Raw genomic sequence first — 22,556 nt, 5'->3', positions numbered from 1 at the left:
CTCTCTGCTAATGGGTGGGGTTGTGTTCCTGTCTTGCTAGTTGTTTTGCATAGGGTGTCCAGCACTGTAGCTTGCTGGTCGTTGAGTGAAGCTGGGTGCTGGTGTTGAGATGGAGATCTCTGGGAGATTTTCACCGTTGGATATTACATGGAGCTGGGAGGTCTCTTGTGGACCAGTGTCCTGAAGTTGGCTCTCCTACCTCAGAGGTACAGCACTGACTCCTGGCTGCAGCACCAAAAGCCTTTCATCCACACGGCTCAGAATAAAAGTAGAAAGAAAGAAAGAAAAGAAAGAAAAGAAAGAAAGAATGAAAGAGAGAGAGAGAAGGGGGAGGGAGGGAGGGAGGAAGAAAGGAACAAAGAAGATAAAATAAAATAAAGATAAAATAAAATAAAGTTATTAAAATAAAAAATAATTATATAGAGAAAAAAATCTTTTTAAGTAAAAAAAAAGGACGGACAGAACACTAGGACAAATGGTGAAGCAAAGCTATACAGACAAAATCTAACACAGAAGCATACATATACTGAGAAAAATAGGAAAAGGAGAAAAATCATAAATCTTGCTCTCAAAGTCCACCTCCTCAATTTGGGGTGATCCGTTGTCTATTCAGGTGTTCCACAGATGCAGGTACATCAAGTTTTTTGTGGAGCTTTAATCCGCTGCTCCTGAGGCTGCTGGGAGAGATTTCCCTTTCTCTTCTTTGTTCTCACAGCTCCCAGGGGCTCAGCTTTGGATTGGGCCCCGCCTGTGCGTGTAGGTTGCCGGAGGGCGTCTGTTCTTTGCTCAGACAGGACGGGGTTAAAGGAGCCGCTGATTCGGAGGCTCTGGCTCACTCAGGCCGGGGGGGAGGGAGGGGCACGGAGGCGGGGCGGGCCTGCGGCGGCAGAGGCCGGCATGACGTTGCACCAGCCTGAGGCGCGCCGTGCGTTCTCCCGGGGAAGTCGTCCCTGGATCCCGGGACCCTGGCAGTGGCGGGCTGCACAGGCTCCCCGGAAGGGGGGTGTGAACAGTGACCTGTGCTCGCACACAGGCTTCTTGGTGGCGGCAGCAGCAGCCTTAGCGTCTCCTGCCCGTCTCTGGGGTCCGCGCTTTTAGCCGCGGCTCGCGCCCGTCTCTGGAGCTCCTTTAAGCGGCGCTCTGAATCCCCTCTCCTCGCGCACCAGGAAACAAAGAGGGAAGAAAAAGTCTGTTGCCTCTTCGGCAGCTCCAGACTTTTCCCCGGACTCCCTCCCGGCCAGCCGTGGTGCACTAACCCCCTGCAGGCTGTGTTCACGCCGCCAACCCCAGTCTTCTTCCTGCGCTCCACCGAAGCCCGAGCCTCAGCTCCCAGCCCCGCTCGCCCCGGCGGGGGAGCAGAGAAGCTTCTCGGGCGGGTGCGTGCCGGTCGGCACCGATCCTCTGTGCGGGAATCTCTCCACTTTGCCCTCCGCACCCCAGTGGCTGCGCTCTCCTCCGCGGCCCCGCTGTGGCTGCGCTCTCCTCCGCGGCCCCGAAGCTCCTCCCTCCGCCACCCGCAGTCTCCGCCCGCGAAGGGGCTTCCTAGTGTGTGGAAACCGTTCCTCCTTCACAGCTCCCTCCCACTGGTGCGGGTCCCGTCCCTATTCTTTTGTCTCTGTTTATTCTTTTTTCTTTTGCTCTACCCAGGTACGTGGGGACTTTCTTGCCTTTTGGGAGGTCTGAGGTCTTCTGCCAGCGTTCAGTAGGTGTTCTGTAGGAGTTGTTCCACGTGTAGTTGTTCCACATGTATTTCTGGTGTGTCTGTGGGGATGAAGGTGATCTCCGCGTCTTACTCTTCCGCCATCTTCCCCCTCTCTCCAAGAATAGTTTTCTTTAGTCTTCGAACATATTTATAATAGCTGCTTTGACGTCTTTGTCTGTTAAGTCCGACATCTGGGTCCTTTCATAGGCAGTTTCAGTTGTTTGCTTTTTTCCTTATGTACTGGTCACGTTTTCCTGTTTGTTTACACACTTTATAACTATTTTTCCCCAAATGGGTGTTTTAGATAATATATTTTAGCAACACTGGATACTGATTTTCCCTTCTCGCAGGCTTGTTGTTTGCTTATTTATATGTTTTGTGACTTAGATAGGCTATTTCTTTGTTTAACACCCCCCCTCCCCCACCCACCCCCACCCACCCCCATCCCCAACGTGGAGTCCTTGGCGTTGCTTCTGAGGATGCGTCCTTGGAGATGTGCACAGTCACTCTGAGATGACGGTACTTTTAGTAGGTCTCTCTCTGAGGGTTTCTTTTCCTAATTTTTCTTTTAAGCTGTTGACTTCTGTTGGTATCACACGAAGCTGTTAGGCCCCACTAACTGCCAACTGATTGCTCTATTACTTCCAACAATACTCAAGGGCTTAAGTTCCTCTACAGTCTGATCCCATTATATTTGTACCCTTTTGCCAAAGAGCCGATCTTTGGCCAAGAGGGCTATTCTTAGCTGTCTCTTTCTCTGATAAAATAGCTGATCTACAGTTTAGCTTGTTGCTGTTGTGGAGCTACCAGCCTCCTATACCTGTCTTCAAGTTCACTGATCATTTCCCTTGCTCTGCCTAGTCTGTCATTAAGCCCATATAATGAATTCTTCATTTCTGATATTGTATTTTCCACTGTAGCATTTCTGTTAGGATCATTCTTTTAGTTTCTATGTGTTTCAATTCTCCATCTCTTCAGATGTTATCTACCTTTTACACGCCATTCTTTAGGATTTTTATCATCGTTACTTTAAAGTCCCTATCTGTTAGTTTCAATAGCTAGTCTACTGAAATTAAGAGGAATTTATATTTGGAGACTACCTAGGTCTTCTCCTCTTGTCTATCTCCTCCCTTGATCATGGATCAAATTTTATTGCCTCTTCACGCATCTTACTTTTGACCACACGTAAGACATTTTGTATCACATAACAGTATATTCCTCTTCTTTCAGGCTATCAGTGGTGGAGCACAGAGTCAGTCTTGTCCATGGTTGAGCTGAGTCTGGACTTTTTGTTTTGTTTTATTTTTGTTTTTTTGCGGTACGCGGGCCTCTCACTGCTGTGGCCTCTCCCGCTGCAGAGCACAGGCTCCGGACGCGGAGGCTCAGCGGCCATGGCTCACGGGCCCAGCCGCTCCGTGGCATGTGGGATCTTCCCGGACTGGGGCACGAACCCGTGTCCCCTGCATTGGCAGGCGGACTCTCAACCACTGCGCCACCAGGGAAGCCCTGGACTTTTTTGTAGGTTTGGTTTGATACAGTTCACTGCAGCCTTCAAGTGCTTTGGAAGGAGGGTCAGGACTTCCCTCTGCGTGGCTTGGGCTCTGAGCACTGAGAGGTCTCTTTCTGTTTTGCATCTGAGGTCCCAGCTTTCTGAACCTTGAGACTTCTTTCTCTGTGTTGTAGCCTGGCTGGCAGACATAGGGGCCACAGAGACTTACTGTTGCTCTCTGGCCCCACTGGAGAGCTCTCTCTGGTCTGTTGCTCTGCTCCCAAACTTGGGAGGACAGTTGTCTAACACTCAGTGAAGGTCTGTGATGCCTTGAAGGGGTTTCCTCCACTCTCCCCTGCACGCTAGACCTCAGTAGCTGAAAGCCTGGAGTTTCCAGGATGGATTTCTCTTGAGTTTCCCCCTTGGCCCCCCACTTTCAAAGGGCTGCTGTCTGTCACTTGGGGAAGCCACTCCCTATCTTGGAGTCTTTCAGTCTTCTCGATTTACCTGTGGGAAAGAGGAGCCCGTGGATACAGACTCGCTCTGTGGCTGGAGCTACTCCACCCTCTAATCTGTCATCTGGCCATCAGAGCCTCCTTCAACTGGCGGCATGTTCCTGCCCGTCCTGTGCTTCCCTCACCACTCTCTCAGGGGTGAGAGCAGTCAGCTAGCAAACTCCTTCAATAATATTTTCTATCACTCCATTACCATACTCCTGATTTCATACAAATGTTAGTCATACGGAAGCGCTGCATGTTCACAGTAAGGACAGCGTTTTCTTGGAGAGCCAGAAAGTGAGTTGTTTAATGAAACATCTCTAATTTAGTTAATTTTTTTTTTAAAACAGGGAAATTCTATGGTAGTCACTGCCTTTGTCTGTGAAAATTATAGAAAAGGGAAATCAGGAGACCAGCGAAGGAAATCACTCCACTTCTGGAAAATACTTTGTTTGCCCTTACTTACGTCCTTTTCAAACTTCTGAAGGTTGAGGAAGAGAATGGGGCTGCCTGAATGTCTGTTTGACGGGATCTCTTCATGCTGTGGTTTCTCATTTTTCTAATTTCAAATTTCAGAATTTTAAAGCAGACGGTGGCTTGTCCAACTTTACAAAGCTTCTTAGTTACCTGATAGTGAGAGGAAAATTGGGCGGAAGGCATAACTGGCAGAAGAGCTCACCCAAGTACCATGACTTTACTCTGATTTAAGGAAGTTTCAGCCAGAGAAAGTGGTCATTTCCAACTGGGCTGTTCTTACATTGCTGTGTTGTGAGGTGTGTGATTCCAAAGTTATTCCCTGTAGTAGGGATAAATCCAAGTGGTCATTTCTATCGTAATGCTCCATGGGTAATTGCCAGGATCCTCATTTTAGGACTTGGTTCTTTGACTGCCGTGACTGCAACATGTATCCGTGAATACATTTGGTCCAATCTCCTTAACCGTGTTGGAAACTGGTCCAGCTTGGCCTCCCATAGGGAACTCTTTCTGTGGCCAAAGATGCCAGTACATGTAATTTCCTACATGCTTGTGGCCTCAGCTCCCTCGGACGTCAGGCTGGCCATGCAGTGACAGACCTGCCTCTCAGTGGGAGTTCTCAGGATGTCTAATCAGATGGAAATCTGACCTGTATGCACGACTGGCCTTGGCAGTTAGATGGTGCAGAAAACCAAATCTGCCCTGGCTTTACTAGTTCACGAGGTGAGTGCTGGCCACAGTCCCGCTTGCTGTGGACCCATTGCCTTCCAGTTGGATGTCTTTGGGTTGGATCCGTTTCTCGTGAACCCACAAAAGGAAATCAGCGCTGTTAGGAGATCATGTGGAGACGTAAACCCGGAACTCCAGGGACTTTCCAGGTGCATCTGTGGACCATACATTCATTCATGCACTTACCTCCATCTGTTGGGGACCTACTATGTGCCAGGCTCCGTGCAAGACCCTGGGGTTATGGGGGTAACCAGGAAATAGTTCTGCCCACAGGGGGATCATAGTCTAGAGGGAGAGATGGACACAGAACAAGAAATGACAGATGGGAGTGTGTGCGGAAGCCAGGATCTGGTGGGCACTTGGCAGGGGACCTTGACCGAGCCTGGGGTGGGGGCAGGGGCAGAGGTGGTTTCCCCCAAGGAAGCTGCCTATACCCTGAGATCCCCAGGAGGAGTAACATTCCCAGATGAGGAGGGAGAGAAGCGGCAGGTGGAGAGTATTCAGGTAGAGAGGACCCGGTGTGCAAGGGTCCCCAGTGGGAGCCGGCAGTGTGTTTCCACGAAGGCAAAGGCCAGTGTGTCTGAGGGCAGGAAGGTGAGATGATGTGGAGAAGTAGGTGAGACCACGTCATGGGGCTTCGTAGCTACGTGAAGGAATCTGGATTTTATCCTAAAAACAAGGGGGAAGAAGTAGAAGGATGCGAAGCAGAGGAGTGAGCTGATTAGATTTGCATTTTCTTTCTTTCTTTTTTTTTTTTTTTTTTTTTTTTTGCGGTACGCGGGCCTCTCACTGTTGTGGCCTCTCCCGTTGCGGAGCACAGGCTCCGGACGCGCAGGCTCAGCGGCCATGGCTCACGGGCCCAGCCGCTCCACGGCATGTGGGATTTTCCCGGGCCGGGGCACGAACCCGTGTCCCCTGCATCAGCAGGTGGACTCTCAACCACTGCGCCACCAGGGAAGCCCTAGATTTGCATTTTCAAGAGATCCCCCTGGTGCAGAAGGGGCTGGAGGGTGCAGCTGGTAGAGGGAAGGGGGCTTCTTTGCAGACACCCAGGCAGGAGGCTCTGGGGCCCTGGTCTTGGGCTGGAGGTAGGGAGTGGGTTGGAGCGACCTGGAGTAACTCTGAGTATTTTAAGAGTAAACTTCGTGTGACTTGATGATGGAATTAACTGGGTGGGTGAAGGAGAGCCTGCACGTTTCCTCAACAACAAGCACAAACTGGGGAGCTTAAAACAACAGAAATTTATTTGTTTCACAGTCCAGGAGGCCAGAAATCTGAAATCAAGGTGTGAGCAGGGCCATGCTCCCTCTGCAGGCTCTGGGGGAGGGTCCTTCCTGCCTCTTCCAGCTCCTGGGGCTCCTGGCATCCCTGGCGTGTGGCTTCATCACGAATCCCTGCCTCCGTCTTCACATGGCTTCTCCCTGTGTCCTCACCTCTTTTTATAAGGACACCAGTCATTGCATTTAGGACCCACCAGGGAGATCTCATTTTAATGAACTAATTACATCTGCAAAGACCCTATGTCTAAATAAGGTCTCATTCTGAGGTTCTGGGTAGACGTGAATTTGGGGGGGAGCGCCCCTGAACCCACTACAGGGAGGGAGGAGGAGTCAAGGATGGATCCAGACTTCCTGCTGGGTGGGACAGACAGAGAGCAGCGTAAAGACATCAGGACCACTGATCCGGGGACGCGAGGTCATGGGTGCGCGGATGGTGAGACCGGACCTGGTGGCAGCCTCGGGCGTCTTGCCTTAACCTTTTCTGCTTTTTCACGTGAGTGAGGCTGGAAACCTTTCGGTTCATCCTTACTTGGCGAAAGCTGTTCTGAAAAGCTGATGCCTAGATTGCCGGCTCAACTCAGTAAAGGCTGTGAGGACCTTCACAGCGTGGGGACCCCCGAGGCCTCACACGGTGCCAGGTTCAGCGTCGGGGCTGGGAGGGCCCAGCTTCCCCGGGCTCTCGGCGCTGACCAGCTTGGCCACTTCCCAGCTGAGTGGCCTCGGGGAGGTCTCTGAGCTTCTCAGGTTGCTTCCTTTGTACAACAGCGTTGAAAACACTTACGAACAGGGTCATGGAAAGAATCATGTAATGCTTGAAAGTGCTCGACACAGAACCAGTCTGGGTTTGGTTTTGTTTTTACTTTTGATGGAGGAGTTCCGCCTCAGGATTCTACTTTACATTCACCAAACCCATCGGCTGGAGAGCGTCCGCGATTACGCGATGCTTGGTGAAACGTCCACGTTCCTCCTGAGCGTGAATTACTGACAAACGCTTGTGATTCTTCCTTTCCTAAACACTCAGGTGAGAAAAATCCCACTTCATTGTAGATTCTCTTTTATTAAGGAAATACTTTATTTAGGAGCCTGGGAAAATGGTGGTTGATGGATAAATAATAAGCAGGTGGATAAGAAAAACAGTAACCTTCCCTCAGAAAAAGAAGGCAAGGAAGTGAAAAATCCGCAAAAGGAGTGACGCTAAAGAACTTTGCATTTAGAGAGAGAGATCACTGGTCGGTTCCTGTCTTCAGTTTCCTTCGGCTTCCCAGCTTCGTTGCCGTACCCTTAGAATGGCTCTTCCTCCAGCACTAAGTCAAGCAGCCAGCACTCTATACAGCTGTGCCTGTCCTCAACCTCCACGTGACTCTGTACCCCAGCCCCCCTCCTTCTTGTCCCGTAGCCCTTTCCTGGCACGGTTTCCTCGCTGACCCAGCCTGGATCCCAGAACCAGGCATGGTCTCACTCTCCGTTGGATCCCAGCCTTGACCTATAGCCCCCATCCCCAGCCTTCAGACGTCTCTCTCCTGGTCTCAGGGTTCTGGCTCCTCACTGATGGCAGAAATCACGACCGTGCCTTAGCCATTTCCCCAGCCTCGGCCAAGGCCAGAGCGCTGCTTGCCCATCTTCTTGTATAGCCTTAATCCAGGTCTCATGTGCAGCACTTACTGGAAGCACCAGATATCTTCTGCCAACCATCTGGATGCCAGAATGCCGTCTTTCACAAGTCAGCTCCCAGAATCTGACGTCCCCTGTGAAACCTTCTGCCCTGATTCATCAGAGGACGGTGAGTGTCCTTCTGTTAACCATTATACCCTGGACCGAGGCTTCTCCTGGTCCCTTCACATGTTCTCAACCCTCACACGTGCCTAAGGTGCTTGCTCTTACCTCCTACCCTGAGAGTATGACACGCTTACTTTGCACCTGGTTCACTTTGTTTTCTTTTCTTTTGTCACCAAACGTAAGGATTTATTGCAAGTAGTCCAAACTGAAGTTTAGTTTCCAAAATTGCGGGCATGAGCAGTGTTTCAATGGAATACCCGCTTTAGTGACATTTACTTCAATGGTCCTCCTTCTGTTGGATAATTTGCTTCCAAGTTTTCAGCCTGGTTGCTAATACAGCAGAAGAGCCTTCGCGCGTGTGGTGTTCTCTGTATTTAGGGCTCTTTCTTCAGGATAGATTCTGAGACATGAAGACGTTCAACGCTCTGCACCTCTTGAAAAATAATGCAGCCTTGCCATTCTGGGGGCTTGTGGTGATTTAAAGTGCTCCTAGCAATACACAAAGGTGCTTGATTTCACCACTCCCCCTGGAGGAGTGGGAAATGAGATAGAAGATCAGCTGGGGATGAGGAGAGAGCCTGGAAGTGCTTAGTGCCCAGTCAAATACCGTGAACGTCTCACCTTCCCATCTGTCCTAAAGGTCCAGGTAGAATCCCAATCTCATGTTGACTCAGCAGGTCACCTGTCTCTGGGGTTTAGTCTCGTAGACCAAAGGAGACGTGAGCACAGAGTTGGCCTCCCTGCCAAGCAGCTGTGCAAACTTCACCCTCTCAGCAGCGGATTCCCTGTAAGTCTGACCGAGAGCGTGTCTTGGGAAAGTGAGCTTTGCGTGAATCATTTAGACCCTGCTCTTGCTTCAGAGTCGGGACCATCTGCTTAATTACTGGCTGGAGATAACCAGTGGGTTCTGCTGAGCTGGCCACAAGTGTGCGCTGGGAATGGCAGGCTCTTTCCTAAGTCCTAGTGGGGCTTGTTTGTTTCATGGAGATGGTACAGCCCCTTGCTCAGTGGCCGTTTTGATTTGTTCTCAGAGAATACAAAGCTGTCCCCCATCAGAAACATACATCTTCCCTCTCCATAGAGGATCCTTCTTCCGTATCAGACCAGGTTCTCCCAAAGTAAGCTCCTTCCTGGTGGGCAACTCAGCAACGACGTACCGAGAGAGATGGACAGTTCAGCTGAGCAACAGAACCTTAAGCTTTGTGAGCAGACACGTGTCTTCAAGTTCTGCCTCTCTCATGGGCTCGTGGTGCGAGCTCAGCCTGGTGGCTGGAACCCTCTGAGCCTCACTTCCCACATCTGTAAAATGGGGACAAAGGCTGTCTCTGCCCCCTAGGGCTTCAGGCAGAGCACTCCGTGTGCTCTCCCCCTCCTCGCCAGGGAAGCTCAAAGGTAAGTCACAGTTCCCTCTAAGCTGTGATGCCTTCTCCTTTCTCTCTTAAGCCTGGTTGAAAGCCACAGAGTCTAGAGGCAGCCCAGGGAGGTGGCCCAGCCCTGCTTTTCTCTGAATCTGGCAGAAAGGAAGGATAGAAACCCAAGGTCCAAACAGGCAGCCCGGGGGCCAAGTTTAGCCTGTAGATGTGGTTGGTTTGGTTTGAACGGGGTGTGTGTGTGTGTGTGTGTGTGTGTGTGTGTGTGTGTGTGTGTGTAACTGAACAAGGATTTAACAGCTGGGGGATTCTACACAAACATCTGGACTTCTGGCATGGCTTGAAAACCTCAGAGCTTCAGGCAGTGCTGAGCTGCCACAATGGGCCTCTCTTGAGGACAAGGTTTCCCTCCATTTTGTTCACTGCTCTGTTTCCATGGCCTAAAGCCATGCTTGGAGGTGTTCTCGATTTGCAAAACTGGAAGAACGGATGGCCAAGTGCTGGCCGCCCACTTTGGGCAAGACCCACCCCGTCCAGTGTGTCCAAGCCCCCGCCCCCTGCATGGAGAGCTCACACCTGGTCCACCTTCACATACCTGTGTCCCCAGCCTGGCCTCTCGGTAACAGCCGTGGGCATAAAGTGTGTGTCCTTCATTCTAAAATGTGGTCCATCAGACCCCAGCTAGAAACGCTTCCAGAAATTCCGCCGCGAGGAAGCCTAGATGCCTGCGGCTGTGACCACAGCTCTCACGAGTGACCGCATTCTGGGGCGGGGTCAGGCAGACGTCATTGGCTGCCGTTGCCAGGGCAGTGCCCACGGTGTAGTGTCTGTGCTGCGTGGACAGAGAGAAGGGATGTTGTTTAAGGGGCCAGCAATGCTCCTCTTATTGTGCGTTTTCCAGGGAAAATAAGTCTCGGACCCCAGTTAGAGGCAAAAGCCGTACAACCCACGTCCAGATGTCCCTGTGTTCTTCTTCCTTCCAGAGCAGCGGTTCTCCACTGGGGGTGGTTTTGGCAATGTCTGCAGACATTTTGGTTGACACAACTGGGAGGAAGTTCTATTGGCCTCTAGAGGGTAGAGACCAGCGACGCTGCTAAACGTCCCGCGGCGCATGGGGCATCCCCCATGGCGGAGCACGCTGGGCCACAGCGTCTGCAGCGCCGGGGCTGAGAAGCCCTGTGCTGGGGCCACAACACCTGGTGCTCCCCCAGCCCTGCTTCATCGCTGCGGCCTCGGCCCACCGCCTCTCTGAGCCTCAGTTTCCCGTCTCTAGTTCGGGGATGATAGGAAGGCCCATCCCTTGTGGACACGTGGGGCTGGAAAGGAGATCACCTGTGTGCAGGTCCCAGGCGTCCCGGGAAGGCAGTAGCCATATAGCGCTCGGCTGCGAGCTAACTGTGACCTCGGGCTTGTCACGTGCCCGCTCTGAGCCTCAGTTTCCCCACCTGGACATCAGGGAGAGTGATATCGCACCCTTCTGGGATGTGAGATGAAACAGGACTCTGCCCGTGCTCGGCACACGGCACGTGAGGATAACCGTGAGCGTTGCCGTCTGCCTCTCGGCCCCTGCTCCTGGCTTCCCCTGGCACCGCTGTGCCTGAGGTGCAGCTCCCGGCCTCTCCCCCTGCCCTCACAGCCGCATTCCTCATCCACGAGGTGGGTAAACCCACCCCGACCCACACTCTCCAGGAGGATTCGGGAAGTCCGCTGAGTCTGACCTTTGGTGGATGGACAGCTCACAGGGGAGCAGGGAGACAGTGGATGGGCTTCCAGGGGAGAGATGGGCGTGGCTTAGTCTAGGCTGGTGTTGATGGGGGTGGCGAGGAGGGGACGGAATTGAGAGAGGTCGTGAGGGCAGAGCCCAGCGGAGTTGCCAGTGGGTTGTGTGGTCTGTCCCAGAGAACTGTGAGGTGTCCGGGGACGGGAGCGCACCTTGTTTCACTGGTTTCTCCCCAGCGTCTGAGTCGATATGGTTTGTGGATTTAAATAAGCTGGGAGCTTTCGGGGCCTCTGTCATCTTCTCATGGTTTATATGCCATTGGGACAGGAGTGTCCTGAGACTGGGGTGGGGTCTCCCTCCCACCTGAGCCTCTTTGGGTCTCAGTTTCCCCATCTGTACAATGGGGATGAAATCCCTCCCTCCATGGCCTCTTGTGAGGATTCAGTAAGACCTGGTATTGGAAGACCCGGCAGTGATGGGCTCTTGGAGCACAGATGGGAGGAACGTGATGATGAATCGTGCTCGTGAGAGCTGGTCCCGGGGCGCTGCGTGCCTCCTGGGAGCCTGGCACCAGGCTCAGCGGCGTTTCTGCTGTTAACCCCGTCTGGCTGAGTGACTTGGCCTGGGTCACTGCTCACAGCCGGGTTCTGGGGCTCCGCGTGTGGCAGGTGCACAGCTGGGTCGGGAGCTCCCGGGAGCAGGCCTTGTACCTGACCTTGCTTGGTGCTCCCTTGGGACTGCCCTGAGCTGGACAGTGATTCGTGGACCCTGGATGTCGGCACCTCGGAGCTGCGGAGGGCCGCCCCCAGGCCCGGGTCAGACAGGAGTGGCTTCTGTGCCACCTCCTGACATGTGGCCTTGGGAGCTCATTTTACCTCTTGCAGCCTCAGTCTCCCCGCCAGACAGAAGTGCCCGCCCTCAGGACGGTCACGAGTGAGGGTGAGACCAGGCCTGGCAAAGGGGGCCCGGTGCTCCCCCCACCTGGCAGCCCCGCGCTGCCTGCGGAGCTGCTTTGCATGTGAGTCGAGGGACAGTGAAGCGTGTATGTTTCCGTCCTCTGCCTTCAGACGCGATTCCAGTCCTCAGTCTTCCTGACCCTGAAAAGGGGCAGAAATTGGCTGCGCACTTCAGCTGTAAGCACGTCGGGTTGGCCCCTCCCCGGCGGGATGCCAGAGAGGTCCCATTAGCAGGGCAAGGCCTCTTTTCTGAAAGGCAGAAGCAGCCTATCCGTGGCTGCTGGAATTAGAGGTTTCCAGAGAGACCCCAAACGTGGCTAACTCCCGAAAAATGTTCCGCGTTCGTGTGCTCGCTCCAGGGCTGTGTGAGGGGGCCTGACTCTCCTCTGAGCCCTGCCCTTGGGATTGCCTCCGCCCCCCCCGCCGCCCCCGCCCCGCCCCCCCCCCCACCCAGCTCTTGGTTGGAGCCTTTACTGTGTGATAAGCACTTTGCTTACCTCACACCAGCCCTGGGGAGGGGGATCCACGCTGTACGCTTGGGGAAACGGAGGTACACAGTGGGGCGTGAAGCCCTGGCTGCGATGTGGTGGACACAGAACTCAGGCCCGGGTCAGCCTTGCTCCAGAGCCCGGCCCCCAACACCTGGGTTTTTCCTCCATCAGCAGGAAGGATCTGGGCCCCTCTGGGTGTGCAGTGAAGCAGACTCAATAGCAAGACCTTCACTAATCAGCTCCTGGCCCTGGCCGAAACCCCTGACAGCCTTATTACCCCCTTTGCAGGTGAGAACACTGAGGCCCAGAGGAGTTGTTGCTTTCCCAAGTTGACACCGTCCTGAGGTGGTGAGAGCAGGATTCAGACCCAAGCTGCCTTTCTCTAGATTAGAAATCCCAGCCAGGGACAGTTCTTCCCCCTCCAGGGGACATCACAATGTCTGGAGACACTTGGGTCGTCAGAATTGGGTCTGGGGGCTTCTGGCATCTCACGGGGAGAGGTCGGGATGCTGCTGGACGTCCTATGATGCACGCTACGGGCCCCCCATGCCAACAGTGCTGAGGCTGAGAAACCCCGCTCTGGGCCCCTCCTCGCTGGGCGGTCACCCCTAAGCCAGCCATAGAGGTGCTGGGCCTTCAGCTGAGCCTCCCCTTCTGTCCGCTGCCCATCCGGGCCTGGAGTAGAAGGTGCAGTGAGGGTCCCTGCCGTCAGCACCTTTTGACCGAGGTTGGAGGTCAGAGTCCCCTTCTCCTGCCGTGGTCCCTCCAAGCTTGGCTCTGGGCAGCCTCCCTGACCTAAGCCTGCAGCAGCCATCTCGTGACGGTGTAGGGCCAAGGTGCCCTCTCCCCAAGGTCAGCGTGGCAGCCGTGGGGGTAGAGGAGGGCACCCCGCTAATCGATGGGCCCCGCCTTAGGCCAGGAGAAGTTGCTGGCGCAGTGGTTTTGAATGTGGGACTTAGGGCTTTGGTTCTGGTGACTTCTGCCAGACTGCGGCCAGCTGCTGGCCTGGGCAGTGTCCTGCCAGCGCTGGGGAGCAAATCGTGGGCACTCAGCAGAGCAGGGGGGGCTTGGTCCATGAGCTGATTGCTCAGGCCCTGGGCCACTCTCCTCACCCCATCCCCACCTGCACTCCTGTAATGTCTGCATGTAGAAATGTTTACAGATAATAATGGTGTTCGGCCCCAAAAGGCAGACAGGAGCGTCCTGACAATTGCAGTGCGGCTCCGGGTTGGAGCTTTTCTCAGGGAGCTGAGCTAGTCCGGAGCGCTGCAGGGCTGTTTGCCAATCACTGCCTCCGAGGGAGGTTTGGAGAGACAGGATCCAGGCGCCTGCAGGGAGACAGAGTTCCCTGGGAGAATGAGGACCTTAATTCAGAACGATTCTTTGACCAGAAGGTAAGTGGGATTCCCCCAGACACCTCCGAAGGAGGGAGGGGTGTAGGCGTCTTTTGTAGGGGAGCCCTCTTAGGAAGGCACAGACTTTACAAAAGTGAACAGAACCAGGGCCAGCAGAGGGGGAAAGACTGCCCCACCCCGCCATGAATCAGATGGCCAGGTTGGGAGTCTGGGCTGAGAGATGGGTGTGCCCTTCTCGCCACAGATGGGTCGATTTTATGTGTCTGGTGGGTCAGGCCAGGATTAGCCAGCAGTCCTGCCCTTCAGCCACAGAGACCAGAAAAAGAGTCTTTTGTTTCCACAGGAATGCTATTTTAACCTATTACTTCTGGGCTAAAAATAAAAATCCCACCTGGATGCCTTTTCATCTCCAGCTTGTAAGCTGATTCCCAGGGAATAATAGATGGTCGTCGATGTGCATTTTGACTGCGTGGGGTCCTATTCTGAAGCCAGGTTTTGTCAAAATTCAAAGTAGGGGAGGTTTCCGACAGTGGAGGTTTAAACCTTCATTTAGCATCAGGGAAGAAGATGGCACAGTCAGGAGGCATTGCACTTTGGGAATCTCCACCGCAGAATCCCTGCTTGGGAGGCGGGGCGTGGGGAGGAGCGTACATTGTGCTTTTCTGTGAGTTTGCATTTAGCATAGTTTTTGGATTTGGGGTTCTGAAGAATGGTTTGCCGGTGAGGTTGGATATCTGAAGTTGGGGCCAAAGAGGGAAATGGGGAAACTAATTCTGAGTGGTAATATGGGTCGTGGGAAGTTCTTGAAAGCAAAATTGGTTCCCGACTGTGCCCTGCTCTCTTTCTAAGCTGCAAGTTTTTGGCCCCAGAGGGAAATGGTGACCTGTATCCTAATTTCTTCAGGAGACGGCAGTTGTCTGAACGCCAAATCCCCTCCCCTGAAACGCTTGCTTTTTTTCTTAGCTGGGGGGTGGGGTGGGGGGGTGGGGGTGGGGGTGGGTGGAGTGGGTGGGTGGGGAGCAAAGATGGTAAGTTAGCAGTCCTTTTGTGGGATGTCCTTGGCGTGTTACACTGTGAGGATGAATTACAGATTTATGCAAATTCATAATGATGGTAACCACTTACAAAAATCTAAGCGTAACAGATCTTTAAAAACCACCATGCTTGAAGTTCATTCAGAAATCATCAAGGGTATATTGTTTGATTAAGGAGAGAAGGGAACACTTGTCCTAGAGCCATCATGTCAGCTGTCACCTAGGTGTGACTCTCTGAGAAGCAAATATTCCCAGTAAGACACGCTGCAAATTTGCTGCTGTTTAGTTTAATCTCACAACTTTTACCAGGCGAGCTGAAAGAAGAAGCCCTCATGAAAGCGCAGTTGCCTTACCATAAAGGACCTTCCCTCCAGAGCCACACCCATGGGTGGCTTGGCAGTTTGTAGTTCTCTGTCCACATGGAGTAGATACAGACTTTCTTTTCCCTGTATTATTATTATTATTATTATTTTGGCATTAACTCTTTGGTTACCAGGCAATGGAGCCCTGAGTCAGTATGATTGGCAGCCTGTGACTTATGCGATTGTTAATTACATTGTTGTTACATAAGGCAATCGCTTCACTTGTGGGGTGACTGACTGCTGGTACCTTGCAAGTGCAGAACGTTCTATTTTTAGACTGTAAAGTATCATCCTGGGAGCAACCTGCTCACTCCTGCCTCCCCTGGGGCCCTTCGCTTTGTACCCGTGGAGCTGTGGGCATGAGGGCACATGGTATATGGACAGAGCAGCCAGCTTCTTCTGTCCAGGGCCCGCTGGGACCTAAGGAGTGGCCAGAGGCTGTTTTTCTTTCTGGTCCTGGAGTTGATGAACCAGAGCCCTTTCTGCTCAGCCTTGTGGTGCTATTTTTAGCTCCCTTTCTTCATGGCTTCTTGACACAATTTGACATGTCACAGCAGAATCCCATCTACTTGCAGAGCTTACTGTGTTCTGCAATCTGTTTTTTGTGGGGCAGAAATAATCTTTGCCTGAGCATATTGTATTGTCGTTACTTAGGCGGGAGGTTAAGATAATACCCATTAACTTCAAAAGATACATGCAAAATAAAATCTAACGGTTTATTTTATTTCTGTGCTAATTTCCCGGCTGGCTGGCTGGCTGGCGTGAGCACCTGGATGGGAGGGAGGGAGTATTCTTCCAGCTGTTGGCTCAGAGGGCAGAGAGCAGTGGTCCAGAGTTTGAGAACCTGCATCAGAATCCCCCGGGGAGGGGGGCAGGGCTTGTCACAGGAGCCATTGCAGCCCCACCTGCAGAGTTTCTGATTCTGTAGGTCTGGGATGGGTGTGAGAATTTGCATTTCTAGTGTATTCCCGGGTGATGCCCCTGGTCCGGACCACTCTTAGAATCACAGTGAAGGTCAGTAAATAATTAGAGTGGGGAGAAAAGGCCTAATTCTAGAGCCAATTAGAAAGTGTTCAGATAGCAGAGCAGGAGGTTTCTGTTGGTTTGTATCCTGTCCACATGGTTGAAGATGAACTTGATAGGAAAAGAAATGAAAGTTTACAGAAAAACTTTATTTCACAAAAAGGCTGAGTATTAGATGATCCAGGGACTTAGTTGGTTAGATGTGACGTTACTTCAGGGGGATAAGGCTGAACTGTGGAGAGGTGAAGTGTCACAGTTTTAGACCACTTACTTTGAGATGGTTCAACAGTGCCCACAGTCTGTAAGAGATGTATGTGTGAGTAAATATATGGAACACATAGAACAAAATATTAACAATTGCTGAGCCTGGGGGTGTTCATTATATAGTCTTAACACTTTTCTGCAAGTTCAAACATCATATTAGCACGTTAGGGACAGTAATAGGGCTGAGGGCTCATCTTGTCTTTTTTGTGTGTGCCTCATGATGGGTGTTTAGAGCTAAGTTGCTCTGGGTGTGTCGGGCACGTGCGTGGACACACACGCAGCCCCGTCGCTGTTACAGTTAGTCCCTGGGACACGATCATGCCCCTGGTTCATGTCTCTTTCGGGCTGTCTTACTGGCACTAGTATAAAGTTCCTTCCTGGAACTGGGCTTCTTCCCTGACATAAGCCCCCTACTGCAGTTGCGCCCCTGTGTTGTTAACAGAAGAATTCCATACGCTCAGGACGTGTGACACTGCGGGGAGAAGCTCCTAGAACCTGACTGGGGACAAAGAGGTGGGTGGAATTAGTACCAGCTGGAGAGCTCTTCTCCCGGAACAAAAGGGTGGCCCGGAGTTGAGGCTCAGGGCTCTCACGTCGAGGGGGAAACACGGCGCAGGGGTGTGTGGGGTCAGGCGCCCACCGTGGGCCCCGCGAGTCGCTGCCACCAGGCCCTAGGACTGTCTCCTTTCCTTCCTTCCTCCCCTTCCCATCTCTCCGTTTTCTTTCCTTCTTTTTCCCGCACGGCTTCTGATCCAAGTAAGTAGCACAGTAGGAATTCAGAATTATTAAATTTCACCCTGGGAAATAAAGCACCTCACCTGTGTCTTCCCAGCAGCCCCCCCCCCCCACCACGGGTGAGCACACAGCGCGTGCTGGCTCTTTGCCCATCTCCCTCATCCTCACTAGGGCCTGGAAGGCAGGTCCTACCGTTGCTGCCATTTGACAGATGGGCAAACTGAGGTTTAGAAGTGTAAGGAAGTTGCCCCTCATCCCAATCTTGAGCCCATTGACCCCCAAGCCCACATTCTTCCCCACTAATGTGGTGGGGAGAGCAGGGCAGGGCGGGGAGTCCTCTGGTCCCTTCTGGGCTCTGCTGCCCACCCTCAGGCCTGGCTACTCACTCCCTCGAGGGAGGGTAACCAAGTGCTCAGCCTTGGGGCTTGGAGATAGACTGGCCGGGTCTGCGTCTCCCGGCCAGTAATTCGTGTGAGCTTCCAAACAGGGGGTACTTGATACGGGGACCGTAGGCCCACACTGATGAGAATATTTACTGTCTGGCCTGTTGCAGAAAAAGTTTGCTGACTTGTGATTTTTTTCCCATGAGGTAGCTGTCTGGGTGGAGATCAGACACACACACCACACAGAGGAAATGCAGCAAGATGTTAACAATTGTGGAGTCTCGGTGGTGTATATATAATTGTTCATTTTACTATTTTTTCTACTTTTCTGTATGTTAAAAAAATGGTAAGACATTTTGATAACTGTAATAGTGCTGACCCCCAGGTCTCTAGAGGAATGCCACAGGGCTCTATCCTAAGTCCTGCAACATCAGTATTTGCCTTAACAACTTGGCAGGTTAACAACTGGGTAGACGATGGAATTGATAAAAGCATTAACAGTGTGACCGACGTACTTAGGAGTCCAAGAGGCAAACATATATCTCAGCAGACCGCTTGGGAGGCTGAGACGACAACAAGTTTCATGTTGCTAAACTTCAAGCCCCCAGATTAGATTCACAAAGCTCACTGCCCAGGCCCCACCGGGAGTAGCCGTGGGTGGGAATCTAGCCTCTTCATTGAACTAAACCGATGTCTTCTGCCCCAGAGTGTGGGCACTGTTCTGGCTGTCGGGATATCGGTGAGCAGAGCAGGCATGTTAGCTGGTCCCTGGGGGCCTGCATCTGATGGGAGAGGGGCGGCAATAGCCAGTACCCATCGCCGGTAGGGAATCACCCCGCACGCTGGTAATAAATGTTGTGGGAAATTGGCAGGGGAAGGGAGGGCAGGGGGACGGGAGCCTACATGTGGTGGGCGGGAGACAGCTGAGTGTTTGAATCCGGGTGGGCATCACTGAGGAGGTGACATTGGAGCCAGAACTGGAGGGCAGTGAGGAAATGAACCATTGGATATCGGGGGCAGGGGGGCGGGAACCATCAGGGCAAAGGCCCCCTGTGGGAGCCCCCGGGGGTCCAGGAGCTGTAGGAGAGAGCCGGCAAGGTCGTAGGAGGGGGCTGCTAGGACTTTGGGTTTTGTGCCCAGTGTGCCAGGAGCCATCAGAGGGTTTGAAACCCAGAGACTTGAGATCGGACGTAGGATTTTGGGGACCCCCAGGCCACTGTGTGAGGGCAGGCAAGGGCCAGGGAGTCAGGCCAGTCCCGAGGTCACTGCTGCGATCCAGGTGGAGATGGCAGTGACTGACCACGGCAGGGCAGGGGTGGGCGCAGGTAGAAGGTGGAGCCAGTGGGATCGGCCGAGGGAGTGACAGGACGGGAGGGCTGAGGGTGACCCTCAGCTTCTGTCCTGAGAATCAGGAGGACGGAATTCCCTTCCTGGCCTTGGAGGGGACGGCCGTGGGTAGAGCAGGTTATGGGGGAGAGAAGTTCATTTGGGCCACGTTGAGCTTGAGGTGTCAGTGGGACATCCACTGCTGTGGACACAGCAGGTGGCACCTGGTGGCCTGAGCCTGGCGTCCAGTAAAGGGCTGGGCAGCAGCTCTGCATCTTGACGGCTCTGCATCGCGGATGTGGCAGATGGACATACAGCACGTTCTCTGATGAGCCCTCTCCCAACTCGCCTGTCTGCCACCTTTAGGGTACTTGGCCGAATATTTTCTTTTAATTTTTTTTTTGTCTTTTTTTGTTTTTGTGGTACGCGGGCCTCTCACTGCTGCGGCCTCTCCCGTTGCGGAGCACAGGCTCCGGACGCGCAGGCTCAGCGGCCACGGCTCACGGGCCCAGCCGCTCCGCGGCATGTGGGATCTTCCCGGACCGGGGCACGAACCCATGCCCCCTGCATCGGCAGGCGGACTCTCAACCACTGCGCCACCAGGAAAGCCCTCTTTTAATTTTTATTAAAAGAAAGTCTATTTATTTTTACCTAAAACTCGTTTTAAAAGGGAATCTTTTGCTGCGACTTCAAGTGGGAAACCACTTGCTTTTAATAAAAGGTAGCCATAAAAGTAAAACAATGACTATAAAATAACATTTAGTTCAAACTAGACATGACCTCACACCAAGGTCTCTGACCCAGAAGACCCTCTGTACTTGTTAAAACACCAAGATCTGCAAGGGTAGGGGGGCATCAGAATCATCTTAGCCCCGAACTAAGACTCTCCCCTACTGTCCTCTGGAAGAGTAGAGGGGAATTGAAAAGGGACTAACCTCTGTTACTTTGCGCTGGGTCCATGAGCCCCCGAAAATCACCTTATCACCCTCGTATCTGTGCCTGGATCTTTCTGAGCGAGCAGCTGATAGGTGGAGAATGTACACAGTAGTGGAGCTTAGGGTCTAGCTTGACCCTCTGCTCAAGGTTGAGTTCCCTTTGAGGTGCTGTGTTTTCTGGAGGACTTTGGCAAACTGGAATTTGCAAGAACACTGAGAGGGACTGTGGCTGTTTATTCTAGAACAGACTGAAGGGATGGCAACCCTGGAAAGAAAGGGGGGGATTTGTCCCTCCTGGTTCCAGAGGGTGGCACTGGGACCTACAGGGAGGCTACAGCAGACAGCTTTCAATTCCCTCTGAGCACACGCTTCCGCTCTGAGAATTCTCATTGGAGCTTTTGTTTTTAAATTAAATCATCCGCTTCCTGACTCATCTCTTTCCTCTGGGGTGTTGCTTTTTCCTGTTTCTTGTGGTCTCTTTTTCACGTTGCAGCCTTCCCTCCAGTGCCATGGTTGACCTTTTCTGAAGCAGCAGAGAGCAGCAGAGCGCACAGGGGCCGGGCGCCTGCGTCACAGACTGTGCCTCAGGCTGTCCTGGTCTGGAGCTGGCCTTTGTGCTGAGGGCTCTTGCAGATGCCTCTCGTTGCGCGTGGTCTGGGGGCAGGCACAGGGGGCCCAGTATTCTGTGCCTGGAGATGGGAGCTGTCTGTGTTATCTGTGGTCCTCCCTTTGGCTGATGGTGAGAAAGGAGTTCACCGTCATGGGAAGTACGTAAGCAGAATCTGGGGATGGAAGGGCTTTTGGACCTCTGAGGTCCTTCCTGTTGTGCGTTTGTATAGTTTTGCCTCTGCGACCTCTCCTTCAGGACTCCTTCCCTCGGTGGGGAGCGTCTGGAGCGTAGTGTCTGCTGACCTGCTGTCACATCACGCCCAGCCCCAGTCGGGCTCTGGAATGTTGACTGGGTGGATGGGTGGGTGGGTGAAAATATCTGCCGCTGAAGCCAGCTGCCCGACGCAAGGCCACCGAACCCAGCTTGGCCCCCCTGTCCAGCCTCCACGCCTCAGCTGGAACGCCCTCATCGCTCCCCCCAGCTCTCCAAGTCCTGCCTGTGCAGCCAGGACCCCTGTTGTATGAAGTCTTGACCCGCCACCTCCGCCTCAGTCCCCTTTGTGGCCCCCCTGCTACCGTCCTGCGCCCACCCACTCTCATTTGGCTTCTCGTGGTCTCCCTGCTACACATAGCCTTCTAGCCCCTTTCACCTTTCTGTTTTTTCAAAACATCTTTCTTGGAGTATAATTGCTTTACAGTGTTGTGTTAGTTTCTGCTGTACAACAAAATGAATCAGCTCTATGCATACGAATATCCCCGTATCCCCTCCCTCTTGCGTCTCCCTCCCACCCTCCCTATCCCACCCCTCCAGGTGGTCACAAAGCACCGAGCTGAAGATGTGACACATATATACAATGGAATATTATTCAGCCATAAAAAGAAACGAAATGGAGTTATTTGTAGTGAGGTGGATGGACCTAGAGTCTGTCATACAGAGTGAAGTAAGTCAGAAAGAGAAAAACAGATACTGTATGCTAACACGTATATATGGACTCTAAAAAAAAATGGTTCTGAAGAACCTAGGGACAGGACAGGAATAAAGATGCAGACGTAGAGAATGGACTTGAGGACACGGGGAGGGGGAGGGGTAAGCTGGGATGAAGTGAGAGAGTGGCATGGACATATACACACTCCCCGTTCGCCTTTTTTCACATTCCTTGAATTTGTCAGATGATTTCCCATGGCTGCTCGTCCTGTCCCTTCACTAAGGACACTGTCCCCTGTCTTGTCACTGTCCCTGTTATTTTGGGGGTCTCGGGTTAAATGTCACCTCCCCTCTAACCATCCCATTTAAGGTAGGTGCCCCCACCCACGTTCCATGGGGTGCTTTTGTCTGCTGATGAGTCGCGTTTGCGCCAACCAGAATGTGCCCGTCACAGGGCCGTGGGCCTTGCCTGTAGTTTCCTCCGCTGCTTGGAGGGAGGCCGCCAATGACTGTCTGTCTGTTACCAAACCACACTCAGGTCCTCTTGCCCACGTGCAGTGCAGCCAGTCCGCTGGCGCTGGGTTGTGGTGGAGGAAAGCACAGCGCTTATCGCAGGCACCAAGCAAGGAGCTGTGGGCAGCTGGTGCTCAGGAAGCCCGAACTCCCCAGTGGGTTTCAGCAAAGCACGTTTACAGGCCAGGTGAAGGAGGGGGTCCCAGGGCGTGTGATCAGCTCGTGCGCAATTCTCTGACGGGTTGATGGGGAGGTTACAGGGCGGTGTCACAGGGGTTAACAGAATCCCCTGGTGCAGGAGGTCTGGGGGCCGCGTGCTCAGTATCATCAGGTCGTTAATTTCTTCCATTCGGTGGTGGTTTTAGCACCTGATAAACAGCTCAGGAAACTTGCATCAGATACTTTTATGTGGGTGCTTCAGGGAGGAGCTAAAGCAGAGGATATGGGGGCGGGATCTGTCCCGAGAAGGCTCCACAGCGTCCCTCGGGGTTATGTGTCGGCTGAATGAATGAAGGAAGGAACACACGGACTGTTGCAGCACGGTGCGAGGGGCTGTATCGTTCACACGGCGTGAGGTGTGGGCCGCACCCTATGCCTAACTTCTCCTC

The 22,556-nt window shown here is 53.0% G+C and overlaps 1 protein-coding gene across 4 annotated transcripts in view; it reads left to right on the top strand.

Annotated features, from left to right (window-relative positions):
• The window catches only part of PHACTR3 (phosphatase and actin regulator 3), a 235,141-nt gene that overhangs the window by 68,665 nt on the left and 143,920 nt on the right, over positions 1–22,556 (top strand). The window contains exon 1 of one of the 4 annotated variants that reach the window (XM_060032637.1): positions 13,748–13,878. The exons of 2 other annotated variants lie outside the window; for them this stretch is intronic. Coding sequence is in view for 1 of the 2 variants with exons in the window: in XM_060032636.1 (XP_059888619.1) it covers positions 20,638–20,668 (31 nt within the window). In the remaining variant the exon portion in view is untranslated. Of the gene's footprint in view, positions 1–13,747; positions 13,879–20,613; positions 20,669–22,556 lie in introns of those variants that run through there. One more of the 4 variants, XM_060032636.1, reaches the window with a different exon arrangement.

The sequence above is a fragment of the Delphinus delphis genome, chromosome 15, assembly GCF_949987515.2.
Source record: "Delphinus delphis chromosome 15, mDelDel1.2, whole genome shotgun sequence".
In the NCBI taxonomy this organism is placed as follows: domain Eukaryota; kingdom Metazoa; phylum Chordata; class Mammalia; order Artiodactyla; family Delphinidae; genus Delphinus; species Delphinus delphis.
Note: the sequence above shows the minus strand (reverse complement) of the source record. Positions and strands in the feature narration are given on the sequence as shown.